General features: G+C 37.7%; 1 protein-coding gene across 1 annotated transcript; it reads left to right on the top strand.

Annotated features, from left to right (window-relative positions):
- The first annotated feature begins 9,708 nt into the window (after positions 1–9,708).
- Positions 9,709–11,015, top strand: LOC115632785 (odorant receptor 42b-like). The gene is made up of 3 exons (XM_030530037.1): positions 9,709–10,472; positions 10,524–10,881; positions 10,947–11,015. The coding sequence occupies exons 1-3, from the start codon at positions 9,709–9,711 to the stop codon at positions 11,013–11,015; spliced, it is 1,191 nt and encodes a 396-aa protein (XP_030385897.1).
- The last annotated feature ends 2,888 nt before the right edge of the window (positions 11,016–13,903 follow it).

Genomic DNA, 13,903 nt, shown 5'->3' with positions numbered 1-13,903 from the left:
CTGCTGCTGAATTATTACATCGAGGCAAGATGTTGCGCGCGATTTCGTGAGTGCATCTTATAATGCTATTAATTATTTGCATGTTGCACCTTAGATTGTCAACCCGCATGTACTCAGCTTTGGCGCTGGCGGCAGTTCTGCTACTATTTGTGCTCCTCCAGCTTCTGCTGGCAGCCGGTACTGCGACTGGGACTGCGACTGAGGCTGAGGCTGGAGGCCATGAAAAATGCGTAGAGCTTTTGGATTTGTACATGCGAAACGCTGTGGCTGCCTGTTCTAGAAACAAACACAAGCACAAACAACAAACTCATCCGTTTAGGTTTAAATTTATGCCGGCAACACGAAGAAATTGTAACAACATGGCAATATATTCCATGCAGTTGCAGTCAACAAAGTTGCTCAGCGACAAAGAGTGGTGGGGGAGGGGAAGGAGGTGGGGGGGGGGGGGGGGAGCTAGCGCTGCGCTTGATTATTTTTTATTGTCGAGATCTGCAATGATGCTGCCGCCAGGAGTAAAAGTGTTTGGGCCACGTTTGTTAGACACGTTCGTTTCACGCGCTCGCCGGCAAGTATTTGGCTTGTTGGGTTGGTTCGTCGGTTGGTTGCCAGCCTGGCTGGCTGGCTGGCTGGTTGGTTGGTTGCTGGTGTCCATGACATGTCCCAAAGCGCGCTCTCTGCCTGGGAGCTGCATAAAATTTGCAAAACTATTTCGCTGTGAGTGCCGTTCCGCCGCCGCCGCCGCCGCCGCCACCATCACCTCGTAACTCAGTCACACTGCATTTGCAAACACATCGCCAAGGTAGCCAGACTGCCAGCATTTACATACGAACACACACACAAACACACACACACACACACACTGCTCCATTTGCTGTGAACATTCGCGCCCACTGCTTACTTGCATTGAAAATACCAACAATCTTACATTCACTTCCGGCGCCCTCAACGTCGACTTCGCATCTATAACGCACTCTTCTTGGGCCACCTAGTAATGGAGGTAGAAGTTTTACAACGAATTGACAAAGTTTTAAAAATGAGTTTAAGTCGGCTTTGGGATTGAACGAGTCTAGCAATTTTTGTGAGGACATTCAACAAATTGCGGAAAAATTCATTTTACCCCTGGCAAAGTTGCGTTTGATTGAAAGTTTGACTTAACATTTAGTTAACCCCCTTCTTGATAAATGTGTCGAACAATTCACTTCGATTAAAATCCCTTTTGTGTGCATGTGCTGATAAGTGATTGAGGATAGAGATACTTATTTCTATTGCTCCTTTCCCAAGTTTTATTCAAAATTCTTTTTTAAGTTTAACGAATTAACTTCTGCCTGTTAGTTAAAAACTAGTAGTAGTCGGACAGCAAGTTTAAATCCATTCCCTGAATCGCAGTCGGTTTTATACACAGTATTTAAATTGATATTCAATTCAAATATTTTGCGGTCTATAATTAACATTTTATACTATTTTCCAGATCAATTAAATTAATAAACATTGTTATTCAGCTTATCAGACAGCCATTATTATTAAACAACAAATTATACATATATCCCCTAAAAAATGTATATATCTATGCAAATATATTCAAATTGTATTTATTTTGTGTATTATTAGTTACCAGTTGGAAGGTATTTAAGGTATTTAAATTAACATTTTCTTGACAAAAAATTGTTTAGTAGTTCGTTACATTTTTGTTCTTGCCAAAATTTTTCATTAAACGTACACACACATGACCACTATAACTAATATTTTTTTAAAGCTCGTTTTCCCCCTTTTGAACTCGAATTTTCCAAAAAAAAAAAAAGCCCTTCTTGGTGCGCTCCTACACTATGATGGGATACTTGAACCCAAATTTCAGCTTTGTTGCTCTAACCGTTTTGGCTGTGGGCTGTTGACGTGGTTTTCTTTTGTGCCCAATGACAGCTCCAATTATTTACTTTCCAAGACAAATTTTTAAAAAAGTCAAGCATTTTATTTGTATTCTTTTATTAATTTAAGAAACCAAGTTTCAGGTCGATCGGTTGCAAAATGTGGTTTTTTCCAACAAACTTTAGAGCTCCTTTTTCCCCCTTTGGAGTTTGAATTTTCCAAAACCCCTTAGTGGGCACCTACTTATACTTTTATCCAAATTTCAGCTTCCAAGATTTAACCATTTGGGCTGGCCCTGATCACCCATCAGTCAGTCAGACAGTCAGGGCAAACTGTTTTATATATATAGATGAACAAACAAGTCGAAGAATTTTAAAAGTTTGCCAAATTTAACATTTTGTTGTTGTTGTTTTATTTGCGCTTTTTCTTCGTGCGTTTTTCTCGTGCTTTTTTAAGGCAACGGAAATACACGGAATTGGAATGAAAATTTAACTCTGACGTGGGTTTGATTAACGCGAAATTTTATTTATTCGACATTTTTTGCCCATGTCTTATTTTATTATTTTAATGTTTTCTGGACTCACCCCACCAGCTAATTATTTTTACTAGGTTTTTTTTTTTGCAGGTACATTATTTTCGCTGGCATGTATTTGGTTCACGACATACAAATAATTTTTCAAACATTTCAAACCCATTTTAATTAAGGCATATTAAGGAAATGGAAAAAAAACAAGCTACTTAAGAATGAAATCAATGGCTTTATTTAGCTTTAAATACTGATGGTTCTTATAACTGTTCATAGTAATCATTCGCTAAATCGATTATGAATGCATGCATTTTTGAACTTCAATACAAGTATTTATATACAATGCTTGTTTATTAAAGATAAGTCAAATTTCAAAAATAATTACGATATAATAAAAGGGATTAGATCAGAGTAGAATAGATTTAAATAACCAGAGTCGAATTGGAATGGAATACAAAATGGATTAGAAGATTAGAATGTAATATAGTATTTAGAATATAATTAAATATGTGTAATAGAATAAACTATGTACATACTATATAATAAAGAAAAGAGAACATGAATCCAAGCAGAAAATTCGTAAACTTTTGGGCAAACTTTTTCACCCAGCAAATGAAGCATTAATGTTTAATCTACTATATTTTTGTATAGGTTACTTAAGTATTTAGCTGAACTTTAAATTAAAATGCACATCGTTGCAATCAATATTGTTTGCATGGACAAAAACTATCCAATATTTTCGAATGTAAACATAACGTGTCAAATAGTACGTCGAACATCACAATTACATCTGGAAAGTAATGTTGCTTCAACTAAAAGAAGAAGAATATTATTATACAAATTTTTTTTTTTTTTTTTTGTATTAGTAGAGTGTTTTTTTTTTAACTGTCCATCGTGGATTATCATTAAATTTATACTAAAATATGAGTAGTTTTCTTGTACAGAAAACGTTATTGTAGAATTTTCTTTTCGAAGCCTGCTTGAACTTTAAAATTGTCAGCAAAGAATCTGCATGTTGGACCACAACATTTTTATTAATTTTGGTAAGCTATTTTATTACGCATGAAAACTTATATTTAACACCTGGATGTACCTACAACACCATCGCCCGCAATTTGCATGATTGGCACGCGCTTCTGACAGAGGCAACTGCCACAAGAAGCACTACAACAAAATTAGGTGGCAGCAGGAGCTAAGGCAATGGGAAAAGGGGAAAACCATCTCATCCAATTTGCATTTTCAGTCTCTGCAGCGGTATCTGAACATTGCCATATAGGCTCCGCTCCGCTCCGCACTGAATTTGGCAGCCAGGTTGCCCGCGCCTGTTCCCAACCATCGTGGAATTGTAGGGGGAGGCTTAGACGTAGGCACACATTGCTAATTAGTTGGCTGCCGTGCGCACTCGCGTCAAATTTGGGTTAACAACGCCAGCAGCGCTTAAGACAACTGCCAAAAACAGAAAACCCAATGTTGGGCAACACGTACCAGGGTTGCCAATTGCCAGGGCGACAGAGAGGGCGACAGCGAGCGCGAAGGCAACCCAGCAAGTCAGGACTGCGGCGGCGTGCACTTTGCCATCAAATTAATTAAGACAAGAATGCGAACGTGCCAAAAACCAAAGTGAATAACTGCAGAGTAAGCCACGAGCCACGACTTAGGCCCAACGACAGGGCTCACAGCCATTAGAAAATGCGATTTCCACTCCAGTGGAAAACTGCAAATAAGGGCACCAACAACAACACCAATGCAGCTGCCAAAAAAGGCAAATTGGTTGAGTGTGAGGTTTTCTTAGCCAACGACAATGCATGTCAAGCTAATTAGCGATTATGAGCCATCTACGCTTGTCAAGGCAAGACACACACACAAAATTACAACAACAACAACAACATCAGGCCGAAATTCTAAGCGGACCACACACAGCGCTGACGTCATAACACATTTTGTGGCTTGTTCTCAAAGAGGACGACGCACTTCAACAATCGCATTAGAACTGAGCGCGTGACAACAAAAGCGCAGTCACGAAAGCATGATAGTTTTTTCATCACACGCCTAAATATTCAGAATCATTTCAATTGGTATATTGAAGAATTGATGAATAACTAATTTAAATCCCTTGTACCCTTGTATTCATTTAGACTAGAAAAACTTCTTGGAAATTTTAAACCATTAATTTAAACTATCACGGCATAATTTTTCGTTAACTATCGCTAGTTTTTATAACAATCGATAGTACAACGATCGAGAACAAAACACTTAAAAAGTCGTTATAAAAACTGAACGCTCGACAAAGATAAAGAATATATAGATGAAATATTTATTTTTAAAATCATACTATCGGCGGTAATAATTGTGCTGACTAAGCCAACTTCTAGAAGCAATTCCAAATTTACCTTTTATCTCAAAATGCACAGTTATAGTCAATAGGAGAATATTCTTAAACAAAGCTTAGAAATTCTCAAAGGAAAATTTTTAATTATCTTAGTTTCTGATTTGCTATACATAAAAGTATAGTACTGTAAAATGAATTTTCGTTTAATTTCATTTTCAATCCAAGCAATTTGTACTTCATACATGATTCAGCTAATCAACTGAAAATATTGAATATGAGATTAATTAATATTTAACTTAACGATCCGTTAAAATTAAGGTGTAACATTTCTTTATATTCTAAAGCTATAAAGACTTATTTTTTTAATATATGATTTTGGTAATTGTTGAGCAAATAAACCAGCTCACTCGATATCTAAGTACTTTATGCATTTATGATTTTAGTTAAAAGAGAACTCTAAAAATTTGGTAGTCTCCATTAATATATGATCGAATTCGCCGCGTCAAATTAACTGTACATTAATTAGTAATAATAATAATAATAATACATTAATTAAAATGAATAATAATAATAATAATATCCACATCGATGATGTACTCCTCTATTATTTTAGAATTTTTCGAACCCGATTTGTGGCGTGAAATATCGTGAATGGGGACATTTATTCCCATTCTCACAATCACGCACAGCTCTAGTCGAAATTCTACCAAACGACTAACAAATTGACTCGCAACATGTTGAACAACATCAATAAAGACAACAACAACAACAACTACAACAAGAATAGCGGCAGCAGCAACAGGCCGAGAAACAACAAAGACAACAACCACTTCAGAAAACTTGTTGATTGCTCTATCCGAAAAATTAATTGGACCGCACACGAAGATCGCCTCGAAAGGGATGCCCGTGTCTAATAAGCAGAGATCAGAAGAGAGACGGAGCGAATGAGACAGAGAGAGAGGGAGGGAGCGAGCGAGTAACAACAAACCATCTTCTGTGGGTGTCATATATTTTAATGACCGCCGTCGGTGTGGCCACCAATTCCTGCCCGTATCCCAGCGATGCCCAACTATTGCATTTTTGATAACCGCAGCAGCCATGGCGGCGGCAGCGGCGGCCAAATGAAATGGAAGTGCGGCACGAATGGCTGCATAAATCCATTGGCAATGCAACTGGCGAGCCGCTGACAGTCCGTCTGTCTGCCTGCTTCGCTCACCTTTTGCGATTTGCCTGCCTGCCAGCCAGCCAGCCAGCCAGCCTGCCTCGCCCAGCGCGCGAACCTTCAGCAATTTGGTGGATTTTTATACTCTACATAAAATGTACAAGAGTATATTAGGTTTGCGGGAGCTGAAAATGTAACTGGCAGAAGGAGGCGTGGCAGACCCCACATCGAGTCGATCTACAAGGTATATTCCAAAATAAACAGGACTTTTTAAAAACAAAAAACAGAACAAATGGGTTTTCGGCAAAATCAATTTATTTTATTCAAAATAGTCTCCTTCTGCTTCAATACAGCTTTTTATACGATCCAAATGTTCGGTCAAAATGCGATAAATCGATGTTTTGGAGATGTTCAATTCCATTTCCATCAATTTCAATGATGATTTCGGCTGATTTTTGATGAATTCACGCACAGTTTCGATGGAATTTTCGGTGATTACGAATTTTGATTGGCCCACATGTTATCCCTCATTTATGTCCTCACGACCACTTTGAAAACGTTGAAACCACTCGTGCACTCTGCTACGGGATAGGCAATAATCTCCATAAACTTTTTCCATCAATTGAAACGTTTCGGTAAAAGTATTACCAATTTTAAAACATAATTTAAGGTTGGCTCTTTGTTTGAAGCTCATTTTCGCACCGATAACACAAACATACTGACACTTAAAACGCAATAACTTCACTTCCAGTCGATGAAATGTCATGTAATTCTCACTGGACAATCGATAAAGATAGCAGATTCTAACGCACCAGTCGAAATATAGATAGCGCCACCAGGGGGCGCTAGATTCAAAAAGTCCTGTTTACTTTGGAACGAACCTTGTATGTATGTCTGTCTGTCCGTATGAACACCTGGATCTCAGAGACTACTAGAGCTAGAGACACAAAATTTTGCACAAAGATGCCTTATGTATGTATTCTATACGAGTTTGTTTTATTTTTTTGATAACCCCCCCACTTCCTCCCTATGGGGGTTTTCCCGATTTTCCATTCGTATAATCGCCTATATCTCGGAGACTATAAGACCTAGGAACACCAAATTTTAGTCCAAGATGCCTTGTGTGAAGACGCTGTGCAAGTTTGTTTTATTTTTTTGATTTCCCCCCCATTTTCCCCCTATGGGGGTTTACCCGGTTTTCTGTTCGTATATTCACCTATGTTTCGGACAGTATGAGGCCTAGGGCACCAAATTTTAGTCCAAGATTCCTTATGTGAATACGCAGAAAATGTGTATTTTGGAATTTCCCTCCATCTCCCCTCCCGTAATTCCTGGAATTTCAAACTCAAATTTTGCAAGTACCCACAGTTAGTGATTATGTGTCCGTATGCCAAGTTTCATTATGATAGACCAAGAAGTTATAGCCATAAATATGTTTGCTGCTCAAGCGCTGCCCGCAACTGTTGTTGATGTTGCTGTTTGGTTGACTGCAAACATGTTCACACAATCGCAATTGCTATGTAAATGTGCAATTATACACCCTTTACGTGAGTTCGAGAGAGGTAAAATCGATCAAAATTGTTTGTACATATTCTTAATTTTTTAATTTCTATAATTATTCCAAACATATGTACAGAGTATTTCAAAGTCTGGACACCCGACTTTAGCTTTTTTACTTGTTTTTTTTTTCGTTTTTTTTTTTTTGGGACCGCAAACGCGACCGCAGCCAAGTGAATGGCATGTATTTGAGTCGTTAGGCGCAAATGCAAATGAGATTTTGCATATGTAGGTCTCTTGGGTGTCACTCTTAACCTTATTCCTGTGCACATAAATAGGGCACAAGAACGCGCCGTCGCGACTGTTTGGGTGGCACACTCGTAGCGCCCTCCCTGCTAGACAGCAGCTAGGCGGCTTGCCAGTTTCTGGAGCGATTGGGTGTCTGTCCGTCCGTCCGTGCATCAAACGATCTAGCACGCCGACTCGGCTGTTGCACAGTTGAAAGTGCCTGTCTGCGTTGATTGATTGCTTGGATATGTCATACCGGCATAGTTATACTATACCTACACATATAGTACTTATGTGTTAGTACGTGTATTGGTAAATTTATTTAATAGTCAGACTTTTACTCGACCTGGCTCTGCAATTCGCTTCGTTGGCGGTTGTATTAAGCTTGTGTGGAACTTAATCGCCACTCTTGCAAATCCAACTCATAGCGGACAGAAAATAACGGCAAAGGTAACGGCACTACATACATTTCTAAGCCAAGTGGGTTTGAGGAGAAATCGTCTATACGATCAGATTATGCGTGCAATCATAAACTCATTTTATATACGAATATAAAGTTAGTGGAGTCGGTTATCGGAAGTTTTACAGTAAGAGTGTTGAATTATCGATAGCAATGTGATTTGTGCGATTTGTGCTTTTTAATTTATCGATTGTTGATTTCCCTCTCCCGATTTGGTCAAAAAGTCAAAGCCTGCTTCGGTTCCTTTTTGCCATTTTATATATTTCCGCAAAGCTCTCGACAAAATTTTGACTATGTAGTGTCAAAATCGAAAAATCTAAATCAAGTAATCATAATATCTTTCCGATTTGTGTTTTGTGATTTCGATTGACATTTTTACTAATCAGAATCACAAATCACTGCGAAAATCTGTAATGATCAATCACAAATCGCTACGATCTGCTGAACGCGCCCATTATTATATTTGTTTCTTAGCGTACTATCAAAACTCCTTGGTGGTATTTAAAAAATGAACATAAATAATAATAATTAAAGCACACGCTAAACAAACATACCTCCAAATATAATTTACATTTACTTTGCAACGATTATTAAGAGATATTTATAAAACACTGTCTTTATTTAAAGTTATTTCAGAAATGTTCGTATATTTTATTTTGTTTCGTTTTGAAAATATTGCCTTTATTTTTCTTGCATTTTTCAGAATGGATAGTTTTCCTTCAATGATGCTGACACTATAAGATAACACCACCAAGAGTGGTTTGTCGTTTTATGACTTTATAAAGATTAGTTCATTTTTTTTTGTCACAACGAAGTTTTACCTGAATTTTTTTTGGTAGACGTTTTTTGTTTTAAGTTTTTCTGACGCTTTTTAAAATCAATGGTGTCCTATTAAATTTATAGAATGATTTAATAAAATTATAGGGACTGTTCCAAACAGAAATATATCAAAATATCCATAAGAAAATTTCATTATAGACCCAAAATGCATCAAATATAATTTAATTAGGTAATTTAGTACAAAGGGTATGGTAAGGTAAGGTAAGGTAAGGTAGACTAAGAAAATCTACATAAGGTTAGGGAAAATTTGGTGGTAGGAAAAGTTAGGTTAGGTTAAGCTGAGATTGCAAAAATGTTAGGCTGGATATAAAAAATAAGTTAACAATTCAGTAATATAAAATTTCACGCTTTAAGTTTAAGGAAAAGCCAAGACTTGTGATTTTCACGGTGTAAGCATGAAAATAGTTATTTTAAAGTTATTAAATTTTTTATGAGCTCAACAAAGTTGTCGAAAGAAACATTTAACAACTAACTTTTAGTTAGTAACAAGAACCATTAATAAATAAAATCTGTTCCAAAAACTTTCGTCGTTTTTCCGAATGATAAAATACACTATTATTTGTTAATATATGAAATTAACTATGCTTGACAAAATAATTGTTTGAATAATAGTAGACGCTTTTGTAAAATATACTCCAAAGACACTTGACTAAAGAACCTGCGAGTATATAAAGACAGAATGGTGACAAAGCGTCTTCAGTTGCCAACTTCTATGTGTTGAGAGACTAAGTTAATCGCCAAAAATGATTTTCGAACTCACTAAGATAGCGCCGCTGACCAAACGCGTCCGCTCCCGTGATGCCTGCACCTACCTGCAGCGAGCGATGAAGTCTGAGGGATGGATATTGCCCTCGAATTGGACCCGTTGGATCTGCATGCTGTGGACGGCGACAACGACAATATTCTGCATTATTTATTTGCCATCCGCTTTTTTCATAAATTACATTATCCAACTGAAAAGCTTTACACCCTCCCTATTCCTAACCTCCTTGCAAACGGGGATCAGTGCGGTTGGCTGTTCAGCCAAGGCATCCATCATGTTTATTAACATTTGGCGTTTCCCAAAGGCCAATGAGCAACTGGATCGTATGGACAAGCGTTGTGAGACCGACGAGGAACGTCTACAGATTCATCAACTTGTCGCGCGCTGCAGTCGCATCTTTCTGGTATTTCAAATCATTTACCACATCTTTGTATTGTCAAGCTTTGCCGCTGGTCTCGTAAAAAATGAGCCTCCCTGGAATATCTATAATCCGCTCATAAACTGGCGTGACAGCAAAACAAAACTCTATATGGTTTCAATTATAGAAGTCACAATAATATTTTTTTCCACAACCCAAAACCTTATCATCGATACATATCCAATAATGTACAGCATCCCCTTGCGAACCCATATCAACTTGCTGAGGCAACGTGTTGGGAGACTTCGCGCCAAACCAGACCACAACACCAGGGAGGACTACCAGGACCTAATTGATTGTATTTCGGATCATAAACTGGTTATTAAGTGAGTGCACAATTTTTCGAAATCGTCATTACTTAAAATGATTCTATTAAGGTACTTTAAAATCATTCAACCCGTCATTTCGCAAACAATTTTCGTCCAATTTTTAATAATTGGTGCAGTACTTGGCGTATCCCTCATCAATTTATTCTTTTTTGCGGATTTATTAAATGGTGCTACCACGATTATATACATCTCAGCCCTACTGATTCAGACTTTCCCCTTCTGCTACATTTGCAATCTGATAATGGACGATTGCGAGACACTCACCAATACCTTATTTCAATCCAACTGGATCGACGCTGATCGGAGGTATAGGACTACATTACTCTACTTTCTACACAATGTACAGCAACCCATCGTTTTCAAAGCCGGCGGATTTATGCAAATTTGCGTGAGCTCCAATATAACGGTAAATATAAATTAAAAAAACATTGCTTTTCAAATGATGATACATATTTTCTTTTACGTACAAAGGTTGCTAAATTCGCCTTTTCCGTCGTCGCAATTGTCAAGCAAATGAATATTGCAGACAGATTTACATAGAAAGGAAATTATTTTTCATAACTTAAATATACACAGAAATATAAAAACCATAAGTAAAATGTTATTGGAGAATAAATTGCCTGAGTATACAAATTCATAAAGTGAGTAAAGTGCGTCTAACCTTACTGGCTATCGCTGGCTATCAAACCCCTACCTTTAATTCCGAGTGGATAGTATTGCTTCAAAATAAACCGAAACACGCTTTGTGGAAAGCGTTACTTTTCTGTCTCTTTTTTAAACTCGAGGGCGACCTAATTAATATTATTATCAATCGATGATCAAAACTTACTTCTAAGCTAAAATATTTATAATTATTTGACCACTGGTGAAGGGTCACAAAATGGAATTTGAAATGAGATTTTCGGGTCTTCTAACGAAATAGACACAACAAATAGAAACAAGAAAAAACCAAAATAAAGAATAATACGCAAATTTAGGGAGTTCCTTAAATTAAACTTAACTCGATATCCTTGTCAAGATATACTTTTCTGAGAAACCGAATTTTGCGATTATTGTAAACCGACCTGGAACTTCTAAAATAATTTAATACCAAAGGTTATGATTCCAAAAAAAAGTTGAGGGGTATTGGAAAAAGTTTACCAGAGAAGTCTAAAAAAATTCTAAATCAGAAGCAATCTGTTTATCTATAACTTCCAGTTTCTCTCGGATTCACATTATTCTGCAAAATATTTCAATATAAACACATATGCTTTTATATAAAATTCTCAAAATGCACAACTTCATATCACTTTTATCCATCGATATGTTTTCAGCTTAAAGGGATATTTTCTGGCATCATTTGATTTCAAATTTTATTGGTGAAGATATATCTCCTTCCGCAATGCTACTTGTTCTTAATTATGATTCTTGACCTGGCCGAAAAATTCTTTAATTCCGGAAAATATTATCAAAAGAAACGTTATATAGAATATTGCATCACTGATGTCAGAACAGAGAACGAGTATTTCGTCTGTAGAGCATCAGTTGACCCTAGAGGGACTTTTGACTGTAGAGAGAATTTCGACTGTAGAGAATCAATTGTACACATGTATTTGAAGAATCTTGCGGCCCTACAGTACATATAGAACAATTGAAAGTACAGTACAGAGCGATAACTATTTCCTTATGTTAGTTATGGAGTTATTTAAATAGGGAATTTGGTGAAACTATAACGATTGCTTAATCGTACCATTAGGAAACTGCAATGCAGATGCGTTATGACTCTAATTTAACTTCCTTATTTTTTGAGAGCTTTGAGAGAGCTGACTAAAGGGGGCCATCAAAAAGGCTAACATGACTACGTTTGTACGTATGTATAACAAAGACTTAGCAATCAACAGAAAATGGCTTGCAATTGCAAATGGCTTGTTCAAATATGTATCTCTTTCGGCCTGTTTTTTTTATTGACTCATAGGCCAAATGCGTGGTCTGGGCCACGGGCCATCGACAAAATCGAGACTGCACAGCCTCCGGTTCGCTTAAGCAAATTTGAAAAATGTGTAAACAGCACAAAAAAATTAATTCCACAGCATGGCAAAGTAGCCTCCGGCCAGCTGTGTGGCTCAGTGGCTGGCTACGCATGTGCATGAACATGGACATGGACCTCGGAGCTGAAGCTGAAGCTGGAATTGGAGTTGGGACATGTGTTTGGCCAACAATTGGCAGTGTATGTACACACTGGTCCAAAGCAAACATAATGCCCTTTTGTCAGCCAAGTGGGCTCCGATGCGTCCATCAGTGTTGGTGGCCACTCTTCTCTGCGGGCACTGCCAGATATATGTACGGCTATATAGTTCTCTATTGTTGCCATCGCAGCGCATCGCATCGCATCGCGTCGCGTCGCATGTAAAAACGCCCCCTTGTAGCGGTCGGCGGTTACGCCCCCAAGCGGGCAGCAGCAACAACTTTGCGCTCATCTACAACTATACGTACACATAAGCCCCCAACCCCCACCAACCAGCCAGCCAGCTGGCCGGCGCTGCAATTGCATTTGCGGCAGCGACGGCGACTGCGGCAGCGGCAGTTGGAGTCGCATCGTAAACTCAGCACGTAAATTATGATCAGCCAACGGCGTTGAATATTAATTGCGTCGGCCGAAATGAACAAAGGAAGAAGCGGCAGCGCACATTCCAGCTAGACGCGGCCACATGTCCGGGCATATAATACATACTCTCCTAGATGAAGTCGACTCCTTGGCTTAACTTGTTGTTAGTGCTGCCGTTGTTGTTGTTGCTGCTGCTTCTGCTGCAATTGCCGCTTGGTGGGCTCATGTGTGCGCGCATCTGTAACGGTGTCTTTGATAAGCGTCGATAATTATTGAGCAGCCGCTGAGCGCGTCGCGCTGTTTACTTCGTTAGGCGCTGCCTTCAAGACAACACTAGCCCAGTTATGTATTTTGACAAATTTAATTAAAATAAAGTTCAATAAATGCTTTTATACATATTTAATATATATTTATAAACATTTAATTTATATATTTCATTTATATTTTGCCCAACATTTTCTTGCTCGATTGAGGTCTTGTCACTGGCACAAGTTCTTGAAAATTATATTTTCCTTTAAATTTATTTATTAATTATTAATTATTTTTCATTTATATTTACTCTTAAGTCTGGTCTCACAAAACCAATTAAGCCGGCAGCTGATGTGTGAACTATTTTATATTTAATTAAATTGAAAATATTCAAAAAACTATGTGCATCATACTCAGAAGTTGAAAAATGTAAGCTAATAAAGCTACTAGGTTCATACCCCATTTATAAAGATTTTGATCCTTTCCTTTTTAATTTTTAATAATTCTTTTAAAATGTTATTTACCACATAATTATAATAATATGTTTTACCATTTTACCATTTACTGCCTGTGGAACTGATTCATCATCGATCAG

The sequence above is a fragment of the Scaptodrosophila lebanonensis genome, unplaced genomic scaffold (assembly GCF_003285725.1).
Source record: "Scaptodrosophila lebanonensis strain 11010-0011.00,11010-0021.00 unplaced genomic scaffold, SlebRS2 tig00001415-arrow-pilon, whole genome shotgun sequence".
In the NCBI taxonomy this organism is placed as follows: Eukaryota; Metazoa; Arthropoda; class Insecta; order Diptera; family Drosophilidae; genus Scaptodrosophila; species Scaptodrosophila lebanonensis.
This window is presented reverse-complemented; position numbering and strand designations above follow the sequence as displayed.

What these genes read in the sequence shown, in the direction of transcription:
- LOC115632785 (XM_030530037.1), top strand. Translation starts at nt 9,709, where the DNA reads ATGATTTTCGAACTCACTAAGATAGCGCCGCTGACCAAACGCGTCCGC. An exon ending in GATCATAAACTGGTTATTAA is followed by an intron (nt 10,473 to 10,523) that starts GTGAGTGCACAA and finishes GATTCTATTAAG; the next exon opens with GTACTTTAAAATCATTCAAC. An exon ending in GCGTGAGCTCCAATATAACG is followed by an intron (nt 10,882 to 10,946) that starts GTAAATATAAAT and finishes TTACGTACAAAG; the next exon opens with GTTGCTAAATTCGCCTTTTC.